At 38.5% G+C, this 20,454-nt stretch overlaps 1 protein-coding gene and 1 pseudogene across 1 annotated transcript; one reads left to right on the top strand and one right to left on the bottom strand.

Moving 5' to 3' along the window:
- Positions 1-5,264: 5,264 nt before the first annotated feature.
- On the top strand, positions 5,265-8,243 carry LOC126599148 (receptor-like protein EIX1). Its single transcript, XM_050265487.1, has one exon. It carries the CDS (start codon positions 5,265-5,267, stop codon positions 8,241-8,243), a length of 2,979 nt encoding a protein of 992 aa, XP_050121444.1.
- Positions 8,244-8,716: 473 nt separating this feature from the next.
- On the bottom strand, positions 8,717-19,393 carry LOC126598624 (serine/threonine-protein kinase BSK7-like; annotated as a pseudogene).
- Between the last annotated feature and the right edge of the window lie 1,061 nt (positions 19,394-20,454).

Here is a 20,454-nt window from a genome sequence, read left to right as displayed (position 1 = left end):
GCATGCAGCACAAGTCAACAAATATTGTATTCTGAACGAATAATTCCAAGGACAAAGTAAAGAATGAATAATTCCAAGGATCAAGACTTTAAATTGCTAAAGGTATGGCTATGTTTTGGTCACATATTGTATTGCATCTGATAGCTACTTGTAGCCCCACCTTTGATTGTGTGTGTTTGAGATGAAATGGCAAATGCATTGGAGAAGGAGAACCATTGGTTTTTTTATTGTACAAAGATTTCCACAAGTATTGAATAGTGTTGTTATTTTATTGTACAAAGATTTCCACAAGTATTGAATAGTCTATTTTCAATCTTGTCCATTTATTCTTTACTATTCATCATTACGTACTATTGAAGAATTTTCTCATTTTGTGGTATTCTCTTTGGTTGTGCTCCAGCTTAGGCATTGAGTACTCCGTGAAACTAGTGTCACAAAATTTGGATGACCAAGATATATATGGTCATTCACTATTGATTTTCTATTAACTGCAGAGAAAAAATGGATCTCATTTTAGGTTAACACAAACCACCAATTACCTCACAATAACAAACTGATAATACTAGAGAGCCCAAATTTACCAACCAAATGACGTGATTGTTAATTATTAGTTAAATGTTGATTAACATGTATTTCCTATTGGGAACATGTCATTGAGTTTGCAAATTTGGTTAAAAATTGAGTAATGTTACACTTACCACCTACTTAAACCATCTCTCTAATAAAGCTAAGGCCCGTCAACACATATGAGTTTCATATCTATTAGAGAAATAGTACAAATAATGGTACAACTAGGTGGTAAAAAAAGCATTTTTGTTAAAAATTTGGTATTCCTAACATTATCCTTACCAAAAACAAATGAGAAATTTTATTTGAACTCATATAACTTTTTTTTACACCCAACTTGCTCTCTACACATATATCGTACCTATTTTTAAAGCAGCCGCATTTAGACAACAGCTTTTAAAAGCAACTTGTATGTTACTTTTAAAATTTGCTTTTTATAAAAAACCGGAGCTAAGCTTTTAATTAATATTTTTAATTCTTATAATACCCTCATTAATTAAAAATGACATTATTTATCCTTCTACGTATATTTTCGCCCTCAGAGAACAAAGACGGCCACCATTTACCACAACGACTAACCTTATATCACCACCACCATTACCACCACTACAATCGACACTACTACCACTGCCACCACTGCTACGGTGCTACCTATACACCCCAACCACCACACCCTATTATTGTCACAACCACCAAACCCCCCACAATTGCCGCTGCCATCACCGCCACTATCCCCACCACTGCTGTCGTTGCCACCACCCCCACAACTATGCCTATGTTTGTCATTATATACAATAGTATCATTTTTCCATTAAATTTACCAAATGATTTTACACTCCTTTTCATACTCGCATGACTAAATATACAGTTTATTAAATGTTCAACTGCTTTATTTTACAGCTGATTATTCTTGAAATACAACATAAGCAGTTAAAACACACACAACAATCACAAATTGACCCTAAAGCATTCTACGTGTGTGGAAAATTTGTGAAAATGGTTTTCTAAATATCTAAAAGGTTGTGGGAGTTTAAAGTGAATGGAAATTGCTCAAAAGTATACAGGGTTATCCTATCGTCCACATTTAAGAGAAAATTTAAATTTTTAGTATGCGGAGAACATCTCTGGTAATTAATTATCTACAAAAAGGAAAATCAGTTATCCTTTCATAAAACCCCACCATATCCGCTGCCAGCCTACCATCTCTGCGATCCTCATCAACATCTCAATTAATTCCTTACAAATAAAAAATAAAAAATAAACTTTACCAAAAAATAAAAAAAAATAAATAAAAATAAAAAACATCTCAGTTAATTCCTTACAAATAAAAAAATAAAAAACATGTTTCCAAAAAAAAAAAATAAAAAGCATTATGAAGTTTCTATTTATTTATCATAGCTGATAACATTATAGATTTTATCCAACTTTATGCATGCAGTACAAGGCAACAAATATTTGTATTTGCTCAACTAATAATTCCCTGGACCAAGACTTAAAATTACTAAGTCATGAAATCAATACATTTCCACTTGAATTGTGAAAACTTTAATTTCTTTGTAAAAACTTTAATTTTTGTATAAACATGTGGCTATGTTTTAGTCATCAATTGAATTGTCTCTGATAGTTACTTGTAGGCCTACCTTTCTTTGTAGCCTTGGCGAAAGTGGTGGCAGATCGGATGTTGGGAGCTTTTGAAAGTGGTGCCCCGTCGGCCAGATTGAAAGTGGTCCTCGGGGACGGACTCGGAACTGACTGACCAATTCATTTCGGCCCTTGGATTCACATCCTATGGTTAGTAATTAATTTGCTTTTTAATGGGTTTCTCTTTCTCTCTTCGTTTTGGGGCCCTGGAAATAGATAGGAGTTGAGAAGAATAAACCTTCTCACCAAAAACAAAAGAGGGAAGAAAAAACCCCTTTAAAAACAAATTAATTATTGAGCGTAGGGCCCATATTGTGTTTTTTAATTTTTAATTTTTTTTAATTTTTTTTTAAATATCTACGTAGAGCTTGTATTGACACGTAGTACTTAGTAATTGTCCATATGAATGCCACGTTATTGATCAACAACTAATTTAATATTAACCTTAAATCAACAAGTATAGTAGAGAAATGCTAAGGAGACTTGCCTTCATCCACAATAGGCTCACAAATAGCACATGGAAACATTGAAATTAAGAAGCAACAAATTTGTTTGAGAGTTGCCTTCATCCTTCAAGAATTGCATCTGTCACTATCCAGTAATTTGTTATTCAAGAATTGCACCAATTAAGAAGCAATGGTACCTAAACGTGATTTTTTTTTTCTTCTGAACTTTAGTGATATGCATGCATCTCTTCGTAAAGTCTTCCTTATTAATTTGGTTGTGTTCTTCAAAACTTAATTACGTGTGCTTGTTTATTTTTATCTTCACTAAAGGAGCTTCTGTGAGCCATTATATGTACAAGTTTTCAAGTATTAGGTTGTCATATAAAGAACTTTACTACTAAATCTCCTTGGCAAATGATTTGTTAGTGTTAATTGTTTGTAAGAAGTTTGTTGCTACATTTACTTTATCAAGACCTTTCTGCAATATATGTTTGAATCATGATATTTATTAAAGAAATTCAATTAATTTTGAACTGCATATGATTGTTTTGTTCGTCGTAGATTTTAGTTCAAAGGATTGGTTGCACAGTTGCACTCCTGTGCAAAATCCTGTTAGATTTACTAAAGGTTAACTTTTTATTTTTTATTTTAATCTAAGTAGTAACTTATATCTATGTCTAATAACGATACCACGACGTTTAATAAACTAATTATTATTTATTTCATAAAAAATAATACATTGATAATCGTATATGCTTTTTGTACACAAATTACAAAAACGATTCTTAAAAAATAATTACGATATATAGAGGTTGTGAAGGGTGAAAAGGGAGTGAGGGGAGAGTTTAAAAGAATAATAATATAACAAGATAAGATGTGGGGCCTTGGCTTTTTGTGTTAGTGAGAGGTGAGAGAAAGTGATGGATGAGAGAGACAGGAAGAAATAGATGAGGCACGGGTGGAGACTGAAGACTGAAGAGGAAGGAGGAGGATTCTCTCCTCTTTTTTTCTCATCCACTTCCATCATTCCTCTGTTTATGTGGTCACGGTTAAGCTATGTCTTTTTATCTTATTATCTTTATAAAAAAAATTAATATAAAATATTGACGTGACTTAATCGTGATCACATAATCAGGAAGAGAATGGAAGTGGATGGGAAAAAAAGAGGAGAGAATCCTCATCCGAAGAGCGAAAGGGGGGAGAGAGAAGAAAGAGAAGAAAACTAATTTGTGTTTTTGTTAATATTTTTATAATATTTTTGGTCTTAATTATTGACTAAAATTATTAAATTATTTTTAGTTAAGATTCAAAATTTTGAAACTCTTTTTATTATCCTTTGAAGCCTGGGTTAGGACCTTGTACTGTTAATTGTAAGAAACTTTTTTTGAACTGTTATTTGTAAACATCAAAATTTTAACTGTTATTTATAAGACTTGGTACTTCTTCAATGAAATGTTTTCTTTGACATTATTCTTGTCTCAATGTCGACATTTTGCGCACTATATTTTGAAGGAAAAAAATACACCATTCTATATAGAAAGGCTATATAAGATCGCATATCTCGAAACCTTTCTAATGAAAATATAGTTTTGTTATTCAGTACTATGATCTAGTCGTATTTTTCTTCACTTGTAAAAGAGACCTTTCACTTAAAATAAAGTTTTGTCATTCAGTATTACGGTCTTGTTGTACATGACAATTGAAGACCAAGCTAATAACTATCCCCAATCATGTATAACTGTGACCAAGATTAGCAAGGGGCCTCTTAAGTTGTGCATCATTTCTGAATAATTATCTTTTTTTGAGTTTTGAGCGTGGCCTCTTTGTGGCGTTGTTTAATTGTGTCCTGCGCTTATAATTCCAAATAGAGTTTTGAGCATGAAAAATTAGGACGAAAATCACACACATGCCAAATGGCCAAGACAAACAACATTTAAAACGAATAAAAACTGTGAAAACAAATATAGTGTTATGAACTTATAATTCCAAGGACCCAACAAGGGTTGGCTCAGTTTGTAAGGTCTCTGCTTTGTGTCTCGCCCCACCAAGGTTCGAGTCTCATTGCCATCAGTCCTCGTTGGTGCGCGATTGGTAAATTCCTATGTAAATCCATACCGGTAGTAGTTGGCAGTTATGTGCCATGCTTAAGTCCTTCTAGCTTGAGATTGTGGGTATGTCCTGAAGCTGGTGATGAGTAACCAATCTCCCCTAAACTTTTGACACGAATAATTCCAAGAACCAAGACTTTAAATTACTAATTTAAGTCAATGCATTCCCACTTGAATTATGGCAACTTTAATTCCTAGATAAAGACGTGACTATGTTTTGATCACATATTGCTTTGCCTCTGCTTGGTACTTGAAGACCTACCTTTCTTTAGTGTTTGAGGGTGACAGAATTAAGATGGAGGGTGACAGAATCAGGTGCTTGCAGAAGGCCCACCTTCCAACAAAAGAGTTTTTTTTTTCACAATTATTGGATATTTTATTTATACTTTTCTCCGTTCATTTTGAACTACACTTGCGCAACTTTCCTTTTGCTCCAAAATCAAAATCCTAAAGAAACTCTTTCGTGCTTCAATTGTCTCTTGGTTGATTTAGTTGAATTAAGATGGAGGGTGACAGAATCAGGTGCTTGAAGAAACTCTTTCGTGCTTTAATTGTGGTGTTCACTTTACTGCAATGTGCTGTCAACCCTTCCCTTTCCCTTGGATTCAAAAATATTTCTTCGGAAGGAGTGGTGAGGTGCTTTGAGAGGGAAAGAGAAGCACTCCTTGCTTTCAAGCACGGCCTCGTGGATCACTACAATCTCCTCTCTTCGTGGGGAAGAGAAGAACACAAGCAAGATTGTTGCAAATGGGTCGGCGTCCACTGTAGCAACCGAACCAACCATGTTACTCAACTTCATCTTGGGTGGGATTCTTTGAATGAAACTTACTCACTTCAACAGAAAGGAGACCTGCTGTTCATCAATTATTTTTTGCAAGGTAAGAAGATGAGTCCTAAATTGATTGAGTTGCAGCGTTTGAAATATTTGGACCTTTCATGGATAAACTTCAATGGGACCCGACTTCCATATTTCATTGGTTCTCTTTCCAATTTAAGACACCTCGATCTCTCTTCTGCTTCTTTTGGTGGTCGATTTCCAAGTCAAGTTGGAAACCTTACCCACTTGCAATATCTTGATCTCAGTTGGAATGACTTTAACAGTGTAGAAAATCTGAAATCATGGCTCCCTCTTCTTTCTTCTTTAACATATTTGGCTCTGAGTAGAACCAATCTCAGTAATGCTCATGACTGGCTGGAAATATTTAGTAAGCTCCCTAAACTTACAAACTTGACGTTATGGAGGTGTGGTCTTCCTTCTCCTGTAATCCATTCCAGTACTCTTTTTAACATAAATTCTTCAAAATCTCTTTCTCATGTTGACCTCTCTGGCAACCAATGCATTTCTCCTTCAATATATTTATGGTTGTCAAACTACAATGCTAGCCTTGTCTTTCTTGACCTCGCTAACAACAATTTAACTGGTTTAATTCCCAGTGTCATTGAAAACTTGACCTCTCTTGTCTATCTATCTCTCTCTCGTAACAAATTAGACGCGGTGAATCCGCATTCTTTTTCCAGCTTATGCAGTTTGCAATCTCTGTACCTTGGCAATAATAGCCTAAGTGGACAATTTTCCGAGTTTGTTCAAATGTTGTCTGCATGTGTTCAAAACTCATTAGAGTCTCTGTACCTCTCTGACAATCATCTTTCTGGATCAATTCCTAATCTTACAAACTTTTCATCGTTGAAAAGTTTATCTCTCGATGGAAATCAATTGAATGGAACAATACCTGAAAGCATTGGGCAACTGTCTAATCTGGAGGAATTATCTCTCTATGGAAATCAATTGAGTGGAACAATACCTGAAAGCATTGGGCAACTGTCTAATCTGGAGACTATGGACTTGAGTACGAATGATCTGGAAGGTGTGGTTTCGGAGACCCATTTCTCTCAACTCTCCAGATTACAGTATTTGAATTTGTCCTCTAACTCGCTAGTTTTAAGCTTCAATTCTAATTGGGTTCCTCCATTTAAATTGAAGGCTATATATTTGGGGTCTTGCAAAATGGGTCCGTACTTTCCAAAATGGCTTCAAACTCAGAATCAGTATTTTGGCCTCGATATTTCTGATGCTGGAATTGTGGATATCCTTCCAAGCTGGTTTTGGGGTACGACTCGTTACGCGGTATTTATCATTCTTTCCAATAACCAAATTGGAGAAATGTTTGCAAGTTCGACAATGAATTTTACATATTACCCTCAAATACATTTGAGTTCGAACCAAATCGAAGGTCTAATTCCCTCAACTCTAACGCATGCGTCATCTTTGGATCTCTCTAATAACAACATTTCAGGGTCAATTTCTATCTTGTGTGAAGCATACGAGAGTTTAATGTTTCTTAATCTCTCAAACAACAATCTCTCCGGAGAGCTTCCACAATGCTGGACACATTTTGACCATCTAGTTATGCTTGATTTGAGTTACAATGCTTTTTCTGGCAAAATTCCATCCACGGTGGGCTCACTATATCGCATGGAAACATTAAAATTAAGAAGCAACAGATTTGTTGGCGAGTTTCCTTCATCCTTCAAGAATTGCACCAGTTTAAAAGTTCTTGATGTTGGATACAATCAATTATCAGGACCCATTCCAAAATGGTTAGGGGTTAGCCTTCAGAAATTGGTTGTCCTGATGCTTTCCTCTAATAACTTCAACGGAAGCATGCCATCTGAACTATGTTGTCTAACAAACATTCAAAACTTGGATGTGTCTGCGAATAACATCTCTGGAACAATACCAAAATGCCTCAGCAATTTTACTGTTTTGGCACAGAAGGGAAACTCATCTCCGACCCTTCGACATTTGTACACAAGAGATGATACTATCTATACGCTTAATTATATGGATGATGCAACATTTATATGGAAGGGAAGAATGTACTCGTACAAAAACACTTTGGGACTTGTGAAGAGAATTGATTTCTCGAGTAATAGATTAACGGGGGAGATTCCAAGTGAAATCACGGATCTTGTTGGTTTAGTTTCTTTAAACCTGTCGAGAAACGGATTGACAGGTGAGTTACCTGCAAAGATTGGAAAGTTGCAATCATTGGATGCCCTTGATTTGTCAAGAAACCAGATAGATGGCAGAATTCCAACAAGCCTTGCTCAGATATACGGTCTTAGTGTCTTAGACTTGTCATACAACAACTTTATTGGCAAAATTCCAACTGGCACTCAGCTCCAAAGTTTTGATCCCTCTGATTATGCTGGAAATCCTCAGCTGTGCGGACCTCCACTTCCAAAGATGTGTGGTGATCAACAGGAAACTCCGATCTCGAGCAACGAAGAAGAAAAGGATGAGCCTATAACGTGGGGATTTTACGTCAGCATGGCGCTTGGCTTTGTTGTTGGATTTTGGGGAGTTTGTGGCAGTCTGATTTTTGTGAGGCCATGGAGATACTCGTACTTCAGGTTCTTGAATGTCTTGAATGATTGGTTTTATGTGAGGGTGATTTCAATCAAGCAGCACTTCAGTTAAGCAATGGTATGTAAATGTGATTTTATTTGTCTTTCTTAAATTAAGCAATATGCATGCATCTATTCGTAAAGTCATTCGGATTAATTTCACTGTCTTCTTCAAAACTTAACTACATGTGCTTGTTTATTTTAATCTACAGCATCTTCTGAGACAGTGTAGACGGCTTCACTTCACTGAAAGAGCTTCCACGGATCATTATCTGTACAAGTTTTCAAAGTATTGAGTTGTCATAATAAAGAACTTTACTACTAAATCTCCTTGACAGATGATTTGTTAGTGTTAATTGTTTGTAAGAAGTTTATGTTTATGTTTACGTTATCAAGACCTTTCTGCAGTATATGTTTTGATTCATGATATAAACTAAAGATATTCAGTTAATTCAGGACTGCATATGATTGTTTTGTTCATCGTAAATTTTAGTTCAATGGATTGGTTGCAGTCTTGTGCATATGTCTATCAATGATCAGACGACGTTTAACAAACTAATTACTATTATTTTTCATCAGAAATGATACACCAGGAATCCTATATGCTTTCTGCACACAAATTACAAGCTTATGAATGACATCCTCCCTACCAATGTTTTTTTTACAACTTTCTATTTTTTCTTTCTATTTTGTCAAAGTAATTCATATACTCGAATCATTTGACGCACGGGAAATCAAATCAAATAAACAATTCAAATACAATATATACTGCTGGAAAATGACAAAATCTAATACCGTGGAAATGATGAAGCTTTGGCTCTAGTGGTTTTAAACCTTATGATCGATCGACGGCTATATAAGCTGAGAGCCAGACCGAGAGAAGTGGCAAGCTAGGCACCTGGTCGAGCGGCCTAGAGTTTCACTTCTATCCAGCTGCTTTGCTCATTTTGGATTCAAGCATAGTACCCTCCTTAAGTCCTGCTTCAATTTCACCATCCATTCCAAGGGCCGAAAGGGCAACAGCCTGAAGATAACATGCAATGTGCCAAACTGGGGAAACTACTTGTGCTTGCATTGCATCTTTTATAGCTTCCTGGGGCTTGTCACTCATGAGATAAGACAAACTACGCCGGTAAAAAATTGTTGGAGAAACCATTGTTCCAACTCCAATGAACTGCAAGCGAAATAGAACTGCTAGCAACGATAACAAATGCGGAGAAAGCAGGGACACACAAAAGAAGTACTTTGATCCTATTAGACGGGGGAGAGTGAAGAAGTTAGGACAGAAGGGTAGAGTTCAAGAGAGCAAAATGCGTTTAGGAACGTGGAATATAGGAACCTTAATGGGAAAATCTATGGAAGTAGTGGAAGTTATGGTGAGGAGAAGGATAAATATTATGTGCCTACAAGAAACTAAGTGGGTTGGTCGTAAGGCAAAGGATCTAGAAAACTCAAGGTTTAAACTTTGGTATTCGGGCACAAATAGAACGAGAAACGGTGTTGGCATCATCGTGGACAAGACCTTGACACAAGATGTTGTAGATGTCAAGAGGGTAGGAGATAGAATCATGGCAATCAAGATTGTAATTGGACAAGAACTTATCAATGTGATTAGTGCGTACGCACCTCAAGTAGGGTTGGATACGAGTTCGAAGGAGAAATTTTGGGAAGACCTTGGAGACTTGGTGCAAGGAATTGCTCAGACGGAGAAGTTAATTATAGGAGGAGATTTAAATGGACACGTGGGCAAGGAGACAGGCAACTATGGAGGTTTTCATGGTGGCCATGGTTTTGGGGAGAGAAACGAGGATGGGGAAGCTATCTTGGATTTTGCAATGGCATATGATCTCTTCTTAGCCAACACCTTTTTTAAGAAGAGAGAAGAACATGTGATCACCTACAAGAGTGGGTCGTCAAAAACACAAATAGATTTTCTTCTAATGAGGAAAGGGGATCGTATAACTTGTAAGGATTGCAAAGTTATACCAGGAGAGAGCGTGGCTAATCAACATCGCTTGTTGGTGATGGATGTACATATCAAAAGAGTGAGACAAAAGAACAAGACTTGGAAGTGCCCAATGACTAAATGGTGGAATCTAAAAGAAGAAAAACAGGCCATTTTCAAAGAGAAAGTAATCACCCAGTGTGTGTGGGATAGAGAGGGGGAAGCTAGCCAAATGTGGAATTCCATGGCTAGTTGTATCCGAAAAGTAGCAAAAGAGGTATTAGAAGAGTCTAAGGGCTTTGCCCCACACCAAAAGGAATCTTGGTGGTGGAATGAGGAGGTACAAACAAAGGTGAAGGCTAAGAAGGAATGTTGTAAAGCCTTATACAAGGATATGAACGATGAAAATGGTGAAAGGTATAGAAAAGCGAAGCAAGAGGCGAAGAAAGCTGTGAGAGAAGCTAAGTTAGCGGCTTACGACGATATGTATAAACGACTAGATACCAAAGAAGGAGAGTTGGATATCTATAAACTAGCTAGAGCAAGGGAAAAGAAGACAAGGGACCTAAACCAAGTGAGGTGCATCAAGGATGAGGATGGAAAGGTTCTTGCTACAGAGAACGCGGTTAAAGACAGATGGAGAGGTTATTTTCATAATCTTTTCAATGAAGGACATGAAAGGAGTGCTTCTTTAGGGGAGTTGAGTAACTCAGAAGAGTGTAGAAACTACTCTTTTTATCGTCGAATCCGGAAGGAAGAAGTAGTTGTAGCTTTGAAGAAGATGAAGCATAGAAAAACAATAGGCCCAGACGATATTGAGGCAAGAGACACGGGTTTCGGACAACCAATTCGGGTTCATGCCAGGGCGCTCAACCATGGAGGCAATCTATCTCTTACGAAGATTGATGGAAAGATATAGAGATGGGAAAAATGATTTACACATGGTCTTTATAGATTTGGAAAAAGCGTATGATAGGGTCCCAAGAGACATTCTTTGGAGGATTTTAGAGAAGAAAGGAGTACGAGTAGCATATATCCAAGCTATAAAAGATATGTATGAAGGAGCAAAGACTGCCGTAAGAACTCATAAAGGACAAACCGAAAGCTTTCCCATAACTGTAGGATTACATCAAGGCTCGTCCTTAAGTCCTTACCTTTTTGCGTTGGTAATGGATGAGTTAACATGACATATTCAAGATGATATTCCTTGGTGTATGCTTTTCGTAGACGATATAGTGTTGATAAATGAAACTCAGGAAGGGGTAAATGCAAAGCTTAACCTTTGGAGAGAAGTGTTGGAATCTAAAGGTCTTCGCCTAAGCCGATCAAAGACAGAATATATGGAGTGGAAGTTCAGTGCGAATGGAGGCCAAAACGAGTTAGGGGTGAGGATCGGAGATCAAGAAATACCAAAGAGCGACCGTTTTCGTTACCTAGGATCTATCTTGCAAAAGAACGGAGAATTAGATGGAGATCTCAACCATAGAATACAAGCTGGATGGATGAAGTGGAGGAGTGCATCTGGCGTGTTGTGTGACCGCCGTATGCCATTGAAGCTCAAGAGAAAATTTTATAGGACGGCAATAAGGCCGGCGATGCTGTATGGCACAGAATGTTGGGCGGTGAAGCATCAACACGTACACAAAATGGGTGTAGCGGAGATGAGGATGCTTCGTTGGATGTGTGGGCACATGAGAAAGGATAAGATTAGGAATGAGGATATCCGGGGTAAAGTAGGAGTAGTCGAAATTGAAGGAAAGATGAGAGAAAATCGGTTACGGTGGTTTGGACATGTGCAAAGAAGGCCTACTGACGCCCCGATTAGAAGATGCGACTATGGGACAGAGGTTCAGGGCCGAAGGGGTAGAGGAAGACCTTGGAAAACTTTGGAAGAGACTCTAAGAAAAGACTTAGAGTACTTGGATCTAACGAAGGACATGACACAGGACCGAGCACAATGGCGTTCTAAGATTCATATAGCCGATCCCACTCAGTGACTTGGATTTTCCAAGTCTCCAACCGAGAAGTTTTCCTCACTCGGGAAATTAAGGGAACACTACCTCAACCTACATGCTCCATTCACAAAACTTCAACATACAAGCTTCAACAAAAGAAAATTCAAAGAACTTAGCGAAGAAGACTTTGGTGTATTTAACACAATATGTTGAAATGAAGGAAAGCTTATTTATTGATATCCCCGATAAGCTACAAATATGTACATATACACGAGTCAAAATAAACAAACAAGAGGGAGCCTTCACAAAGGTTGCTTAGGAGAAGTCTCAGCAGTCGGTAGAGCCTCAGAAAGAGAAGGCACCGGAGGGGGATCATTCGGAGCCTCAGTACCGGACAGAACCTTAGAAGGATGAGGCATCAGAGGTTGGTCATTTGGAGCTTCATTACGCGGTACAGCCCCAGAAGACGAAGGCAATAAATGCCTTTGGAACAAACCCACAAATCTCTGATGATCAAGTAAAACCTGACCATCAGATTCCTTCATCTGGTCAAGCTTCCTCTTTATGTTTGTAGCATAGTCATGGGCGAGCCGGTGCAACTGTTTATTCTCATGCTTGAGCCCTCTAATCTCCTGTTTGAGACTCATCACTTCAGCCGCCAATGATTCAACTTGACGGGTTCGAGCAAATAGGCGTTGGGCCATATTAGACATAGAACATGCACACTGAACACTGAGAGCCAGAGAATCCTTAACAGCTAACTCATCAGACCGTTTGGAAAGTAGTCTGTTATCTTTGGGAGTGAGAAGGTTCCTGGCCACCACCGCAGCGGTCATATCATTCTTCATCACGGAATCCCCAACGGTAAGAGGACCAGTAGGGGAGACGAAGGATGGGCGCCATATGTTGTCTGGAGAAGGCGGGGCTGCCTCTTCAACAAGGTTCAAGTCAAAACGACGGTCGGAGGGGCCAGACATTTTCAAAGGTGTTGAAGAGAGAAGAGGTCGGACAAATCAAGATCTTAGAAGTGCAAGAATGGAGCTTCTACTGGTGGAGATTCAAGTGTGCTTTGGAACTTAATGCCAGCCCCTATAAAAATCTGCACTCGACGGAGCTTCAGAAATCGAAGAGGCGCCTGCTAAAAAATCGAAGAGGCGTTTGCTTTCTCAAAAGCTGGGCTGCTCAGAGACCACGAGGGTTGATCTCAGAAATCGAAGAGGCGTTTGCTTTCTCAAAAGCTGGGCTGCTCAAAGACCACGAAGGCCGATCTCAGAAATCGAAAAGGCGCTTGCTTTCTCAAAAGCTGGGCTGCTCATAGACCACGAGGGCCGATCTCAGAAATCGAAGAGGCACCTACTTTTCCAGCCTTGTCAGCACCTGTCACACGCACACTCAGCTTTGCGGAAATTATGGGCATTCAGTCAAAGACTTCTGGTAAAGTAGAAGGCACATGAATCTTACTGTTCAATCACCCACTTCCCACACGCAATAGTAGCTCAGGGGTACCACAGATAACTTTGCCAAAGTTCTTTGCCAAAGTTGAGCACGTGAAGCTTGCAGCTCCCACTACATCGTTCTGACCAAGAAGGGTAAAAGAATAGCAAAGAAACAGCACTAACAAAGTTTAGACACATAAATTTTGAAGGTCTAGCTACCATATTATTACCTATAAGGGTAAAGGAACAGTACCACTGCTGGATAATTGGAAAGTCCCTGTGTGTCAACCTCTGTGCTTCATGGCAAGGTAAACTAGCAAACATGCCCAACCTTTACTCTCAGAGACCATGAGGGTTGCTCTCAGAAATCGAAGAGGCGTTTGCTTTCTCAAAAGCTGGGCTGCTCAAAGACCACGAAGGCCGATCTCAGAAATCGAAGAGGCACTTGCTTTCTCAAAAGCTGGGCTGCTCAGAGACCATGAGGGCCGATCTCAGAAATCGAAGAGGCACCTACTTTTCCAGCATTGTCAGCATCTGTCCCACGCACACTCAGCTTTGCGGAAATTATGGGCATTATGTCGAAGACTTCTGGTGAAGTAGAAAGCACATGAATCTTACTGTTCAATCACCCACTTCTCACACGCAACAGTAGCTTATGGGTACCACAGATAACTTTGCCAAAGTTCTCTGCCAAAGTTGAGCACGTGAAGCTTGCAGCTCCCACTACATCGCTCTGACCAAGAAGGGTAAACGAATAGCAAAGAAACAGCACTAACAAAGTTTAAACACATAAATTTTGAAGGTCTAGCTACCATATTATTACCCACAAGGGTAAAGGAACAGTACCACTGCTGGATAATTGGAAAGTCCCTGTGTGTCAACCTCTGTGCTTCGTGGCAAGGTACACTAGCAAACATGCCCAACCTTTACTCACATTCGAGAAAACACTCCCAACAAGATTACAAGATTGCTTGCTCCAAAATTGAAGAGGCACCGTCCTCCGAATCTCGAGAACCAGGCTCCCAACATGACTACTTTCTAAAAAATCGAAGAGAGGGTAAAGGAACAGTACCATTGCTGGATAATTGGAAAGTCCCTGTGTTTCAACCTCTGTGCTTCGTGGCAAGGTAGACTAGCAAACATGCCCAACCTTTACTCATATTCGAGAAAACACTCCCAACAAGATTGCTTGCTCCAAAATCGAAGAGGTACCGTCCTCCGAATCTCGAGAGCCAGACTCCCAACATGATTACTTTCTCAAAAATCGAAGAGACACCGCTCTCTGAATCTCGAGAGCCAGACCCCCAACATGATTGCTTTCTCAAAAATCGAAGAGGCATCGTTCTCCGAATCTCGAGAGCCAGATCCCCGATAGGATTGCTTGTTCGAAAACCGAAGAGGCACCATTTTCCCAACTTCAAGAGCCGGGTCTCCTTGGATAAAGCTTGTCTGTAATCTTCACACGCAACATCAGTTTTCCAGATACCACAGACCACTTTTTCAAAGTGCTCTGACAGAGTTAAAACATGTGAAGCTGGCAGCTCCAACTACCGTGCTATGACCAAGCAGGGTAAAGGAATAGCATTACTACTTGTTGTTAGGGAGACTCCTATATATGTCGACCTTCATCCCCAACGGACAGGCAGACCTGCAAAAATGCTCAACCCTTACTCATATCTGAGAGGGCACTCCCAACGAAGCATTTCAAAATATTCAGCTTTCTTTCCCCCCCGATAATACCTTTGCAAACAAGCTATACTAGAGCAAGAATATCTCATATCATCAGGGTTAAAAGCAAGAGTATCCCATATCATGCTTTTTCCCTGTCTTTTCCTTTGGCCTTGTTCTTACCTGCAAGACAAGGAGAAAGAGAGCAATCAGTCAACACTTAGAATCAAGCTTCCAGCTAGGAACTGACTGCCTGGAACCCCTTACCTGATTACTTACCTGGCATTCATCTCGAGTACTCATCTTCAACATCTTATGCTCCCAGGGAAGATACCGCATCTGCCTGAGGAACATATAGGGCAAGTGAGAAGGATACAAGGAAGCATGTGGAGACAAGCGTAACAGCACACGTGCCGATACATCCATTACTCTATCAAAAGCAAAAGTATCCCATATCAGCAGGGTTGAACGTACTCTAGATTTGATGGACTTGTTTTGACCCTCAAATTCTTCAGTCGGCCTTATACTCTGGAGGAAACCAGAAAACCCTCCAGCTCAGTTCAAGAATAAGCCTGTGGAAAGTTACTTCTTCAAAAGCAAAAGTATCCCATATCATTTCTTCTCATTTTTCTTCTCTTTATCCTTCATGCTGCCTGCAAGATAGGGAGAATGTGAACAATCAGCCGGAGTTCTGATTGCTTACCTTGTCTGTCACCTCTTTCAGCAGATCCCCTAGCTTGGCGACTCGGGGGACTCCTACTATATGGTTTGTATCGCGCTTGACCAAGCCTGAAACTACAAGTAAGCTTCAAGTGAAATTGATACATTACCTTGTGCATCTCCACCAGTTAAAGATACCACCCCTGGATGGAGGAAGAGTACTTCCAGAGAAGATGTCACATCTACCTATGAGACAGATAAGGCAAGTCAAGACGATACCACACTCCGATACTTAGAAGTTTCGTGATTACGAGATCATTCTCCCACAATATTTCCTAATGTCATTTGTACTAAATCATTCACTTGTACTCACTAAAGGAGAGCTTGAACCTATGTACTTGTGTAAACCCTTTACAATTAATGAGAACTCCTCTATTCCGTGGACGTAGCCAATCTGGGTGAACCACGTACATCTTGTGTTTGCTTTTCTATCTCTATCCATTTATATACTTATCCACACTAATGACCGGAGCAATCTAGCGAAGATCACAAAAAGCGACCGTTTTCGCTACCTAGGATCTATCTTGCAAGAGAACGGAGAATTAGATGGAGATCTCAACCATAGAATACAAGCTGGATGGATGAAGTGTAAGAATGCATCTGGCGTGTTGTGTGACCGTCGTAGGCCACTGAAGCTCAAGGGAAATTTTTATAGAACGGCAATAAGGCCAGCGATGTTATATGGCATAGAATGTTGGGCGGTGAAGCATCAACACGTACACAAAATGGGTGTAGCGGAGATGAGGATGCTTCGTGGGATGTGTGGGCACACGAGAAAGGATAAGATTGGGAATGAGGATATCCGAGGTAAAGTAGGAGTAGCCGAAATTGAAGGAAAGATGAGAGAAAATCGGTTCCGGTGATTTGGACATGTGCAAAGAAGGCCTACTGACGCTCCGGTTCGAAGATGTGACTACGGGACAGAGGTTCAGGGCCGAAGGGGTAGAGGAAGACCTAGGAAAACTTTGGAAGAGACTATAAGAAAAGACTTAAGAGTACTTGGATCTAACGGAGGACATGACACAAAACCGAGCACAATGACATTCTAGGATTCATATAGCCAACCCCACTTAGTGGGAAAAGGCTTTGTTGTTGTTGTTTTTGTTGTACACCGTTCCTGACTGATTAAAAATATCTTAAACTACCAATTTCATTTCTTCAATTCTTCCTATCATGAATCAGAAGATAAAATGTAACGATAGTGTTCTGACGGAAATCTAATGCCAAACAAAAATTCCGTACAAAGCTGTGTTTGGTAATTTATTTTAACAGGTAAGATAAAGAACATCCTCTTGAAGGCCAAATTCGGATATCGGTATGAACGCAACTCTTATCAAACCTCTACTCAGAATTTCCCACAAGTATCATAATAAGAACCTGTGAATAACACTCAATTGTGGTTCTGATGTCCTAGTGCTTAAAAGCAGAATCCCCCCTTTTCTTTGAATCTTATGATTCCTGCATTTGGTCAGTCCACATTTGAACGAGCACTGCAGTGGAACGTAACTATTGAGAAGGCTATATATATATATATATATATATATACACAACACAACTTATTAGCTAGTTCTTCATTAATTAAACAAAATAAAGAACCTCATTTGTCATTCCATCGTCTTTATAGCCGATATTCTCTAGGATCTCATGTATAGTGGTCAAATCCCTTCTTGAGCAGGCATCACCGAGTTGTGAAAGAGAAGACCAGAAGGTACCATGTGGGATACCCATCAAAACAAAAGAAGGAACCTGCAGAGGTAAGCAAAAAGAAATAAAGGAGGTCCAGGATACAGCTACCAGCATCATGTTAAGCATCTATATATGATTAAACTACTATATCTATATATGATTAAACTACTACGATGGTGTAGATCAGAGTGCTTCTAATTGGCACCCAACAGGTATGGTATCACTGAAAACCCTTGTAGTTAACTACCCTCAAATTTGGGGCATAAGAGATTGATATTTTATAGAGTATCATTCACCATGAAAGGCACTAAACAAAGGTGTAGCTCTCTCAAGTCCTCACTAATAACAAATTAAAGTCATGTCCTTTTCCCAAGTTTTCAAATATTTCTGCTTGGTACAAGGTTCAGTATTAATACAACTAATGAATCGGTCAATAGTTAGATACGAGCTTACACAAATAGCTCAGATTGAGTCCAGTGAAAAGAAGATAACATATGAATATATTGCTTACAAGACTGCCCCAAAATATAGACCTAGAAACAATTGTGTGAAGATTTTAAACAGTTAAACTATGCTCCCCAGGTAAAGTTGGGAATATAATGCTTAATTAGAGAAACAGAGGAGAGAACTAACCTCAGTCTCTTTCTGAAGAGGAGTCAAAGAAGCAAATAATGACTTTGGATTTGGTCGCTCTCAGGGTTCAGATTGTAAACTTTGTGAAGCCAACCGTGCCAACTCAGTACCATCATCATTAGAAAGTTGTCCTTCCAAGCAAGAATCTGTCAGCATCTGAATGGCCGAAAGGGCAGCACCCTGAAGATAAGATACAAGGTGCCAAACTGGGGAAACTACTTGTGCTTGCATTGCATCGTTGAGAGGTTCCTGAGGCTTGTCACTCATGAGATAAGACAAACTACGACGGGCAAAAATTGTTGGAGAAACCATCGTTTCAGCATCAATGAACTGCAAGCGAAAGAAAACTGTAAGCGACGATAACAAATGCAGATAAAACAGCAATCAAGGATTTACCAAGTTTTTTTTTTCAGTTTTGTTCTTGTTATTGGTCATGCAAGTAGAGTTACTAGGTTCAGGTACTTTAAGTACCTTAAACTACCAATTTTCGCAAAATACGTCGTTCCTAACTCATTAAAAATGCTCCTCTCTACATTCAGGGAAGAAAAAAGAAAGTGCTCAACAATCTACACAGAATTGCAGTCCAAGAGCATTCCTAAATCACATTTTCTACAGCTTTTTACAATCGCAACCTTGGCTTCGTCGTAGACAATCAAATACCAAAACATTTGTAATTACAGAGTGGTAACTACACAAGCAGAGAAAACTAACCAAAACCTCACTCGCATTATCATTTTGCTAAAAAGACATGAACAAAATCGTTGAAAAGCGAAAACAAAGTATACCAAACTAGTCCAGTTACACAACCCACATTCATTCTACAACTAACAATTGTAAATCGAACACATAATGGAAAGACCCCAAAATTTGTGAGCTCGAATTGCAAGTCTGAGAAATTAAATTGTGAACCAAGAGATTAAGTTTTGATTTTCTCGCTACCCTTTTTGTAACAAGATCAAAGTTTGATTTCTGAAGATGAAATTGCGGGAAGAAACAGGAACTTACAGGATCGAGAGCGTTGGGCTCGGGGCCGTAATCAGCAGTAAAGAGGAAGTAGGCAGCAATGTAGTGGCCACCATGGTCGTCCTCCTCACCAGCCTTTCGGTTTTTGAGGGTTTTTCATTGTTGGGAGGGGAAGAAAGTAGAAGATGGCATTGGGAGCAAAATAGGTTTTTTCTTTATTTTATAATTTACCAGATTCAAACACAAATGTTTTTGAGAAATCTAAAGGGAGTTTAACGGAAAACCCACGGTACTGTTTATTTTAACGAAAAATTATATTTTTACAAAATTGAAAAAAAATTACTAATAAAATTACTAATATACTTTTTAATACAAAACTGAAAAAAAAATATTTAAAAAAAAACAATGTGAGCGTTAAAGTAATTTTGTACAAACAAGTTTTTACTTTCTTTTTTCAAACCTCACAGCTATGTTACTTTATCAATGCTATGTAAACTCATTCTCTCTCCTTCTCTCTTTTTCCTCTCATAAAAAAAATATTTAAAAATATAAAAAGTATATTTCTCAAGGCTTTTTCTAGTATAATATATGAAAAGAAGTGGGAAAAAAATTATTTTTTTATTTTTTAAATTAAAATTGGTTGTTCATGATTTTATTTTGCGGCAGAAAACCAAATTATTCATTTTTCATTTGATAATTTGTTTTGCTAAAAGGTATTATATATATACAAACCATTTATGCAAAAACTTTCCCTTTTAAAAAAAAAATAGGGATTAGGTGTGGGGCTCACTCCTCATCGAACTTCAACGTTCCAACCGTCTGTTTTGTAATTCTCGATTCATAGATCATCCTTACCATAATTCAATTCAATTCCAAACTATTTGTCTATTTAATTATCAAGATAAAATTTCATTGTTTCTTATATAACAAAGTATTTATTAATTTATTTGAACCCAATTGGATGTCTTAAACATTTTCGATTTGGCTAATATTTTGCAAGGATGATTTATGAGGTGCAGCTTGAAAAATAGACGAGTCGGATCGCTAAAGTCCGATGTAATGTAGACCCCACAACTAATTCTTATTTAAAAAAAATAAGAATCCCTTCCCTTAAAGATTTCCTACATATATAGTGAAAAGTACGATACTTATGAGATGAGGATAGGGTTTTTGAGATGAGGTCTTGATAAAAATCATGTAGGGGAATTTACCCTTAATCCACACGAAAAGAAAAAGTGTGTTGCCACATCAAAATATTACATAGTTTTATTATGACTA

This window comes from Malus sylvestris, chromosome 14, assembly GCF_916048215.2.
Source record: "Malus sylvestris chromosome 14, drMalSylv7.2, whole genome shotgun sequence".
Classification (NCBI taxonomy): Eukaryota; Viridiplantae; Streptophyta; class Magnoliopsida; order Rosales; family Rosaceae; genus Malus; species Malus sylvestris.
This window is presented reverse-complemented; position numbering and strand designations above follow the sequence as displayed.

Bases quoted from the DNA above. Each gene is read 5' to 3' on its own strand.
- LOC126599148 (XM_050265487.1), top strand. From the start codon at position 5,265: ATGGAGGGTGACAGAATCAGGTGCTTGAAGAAACTCTTTCGTGCTTTA.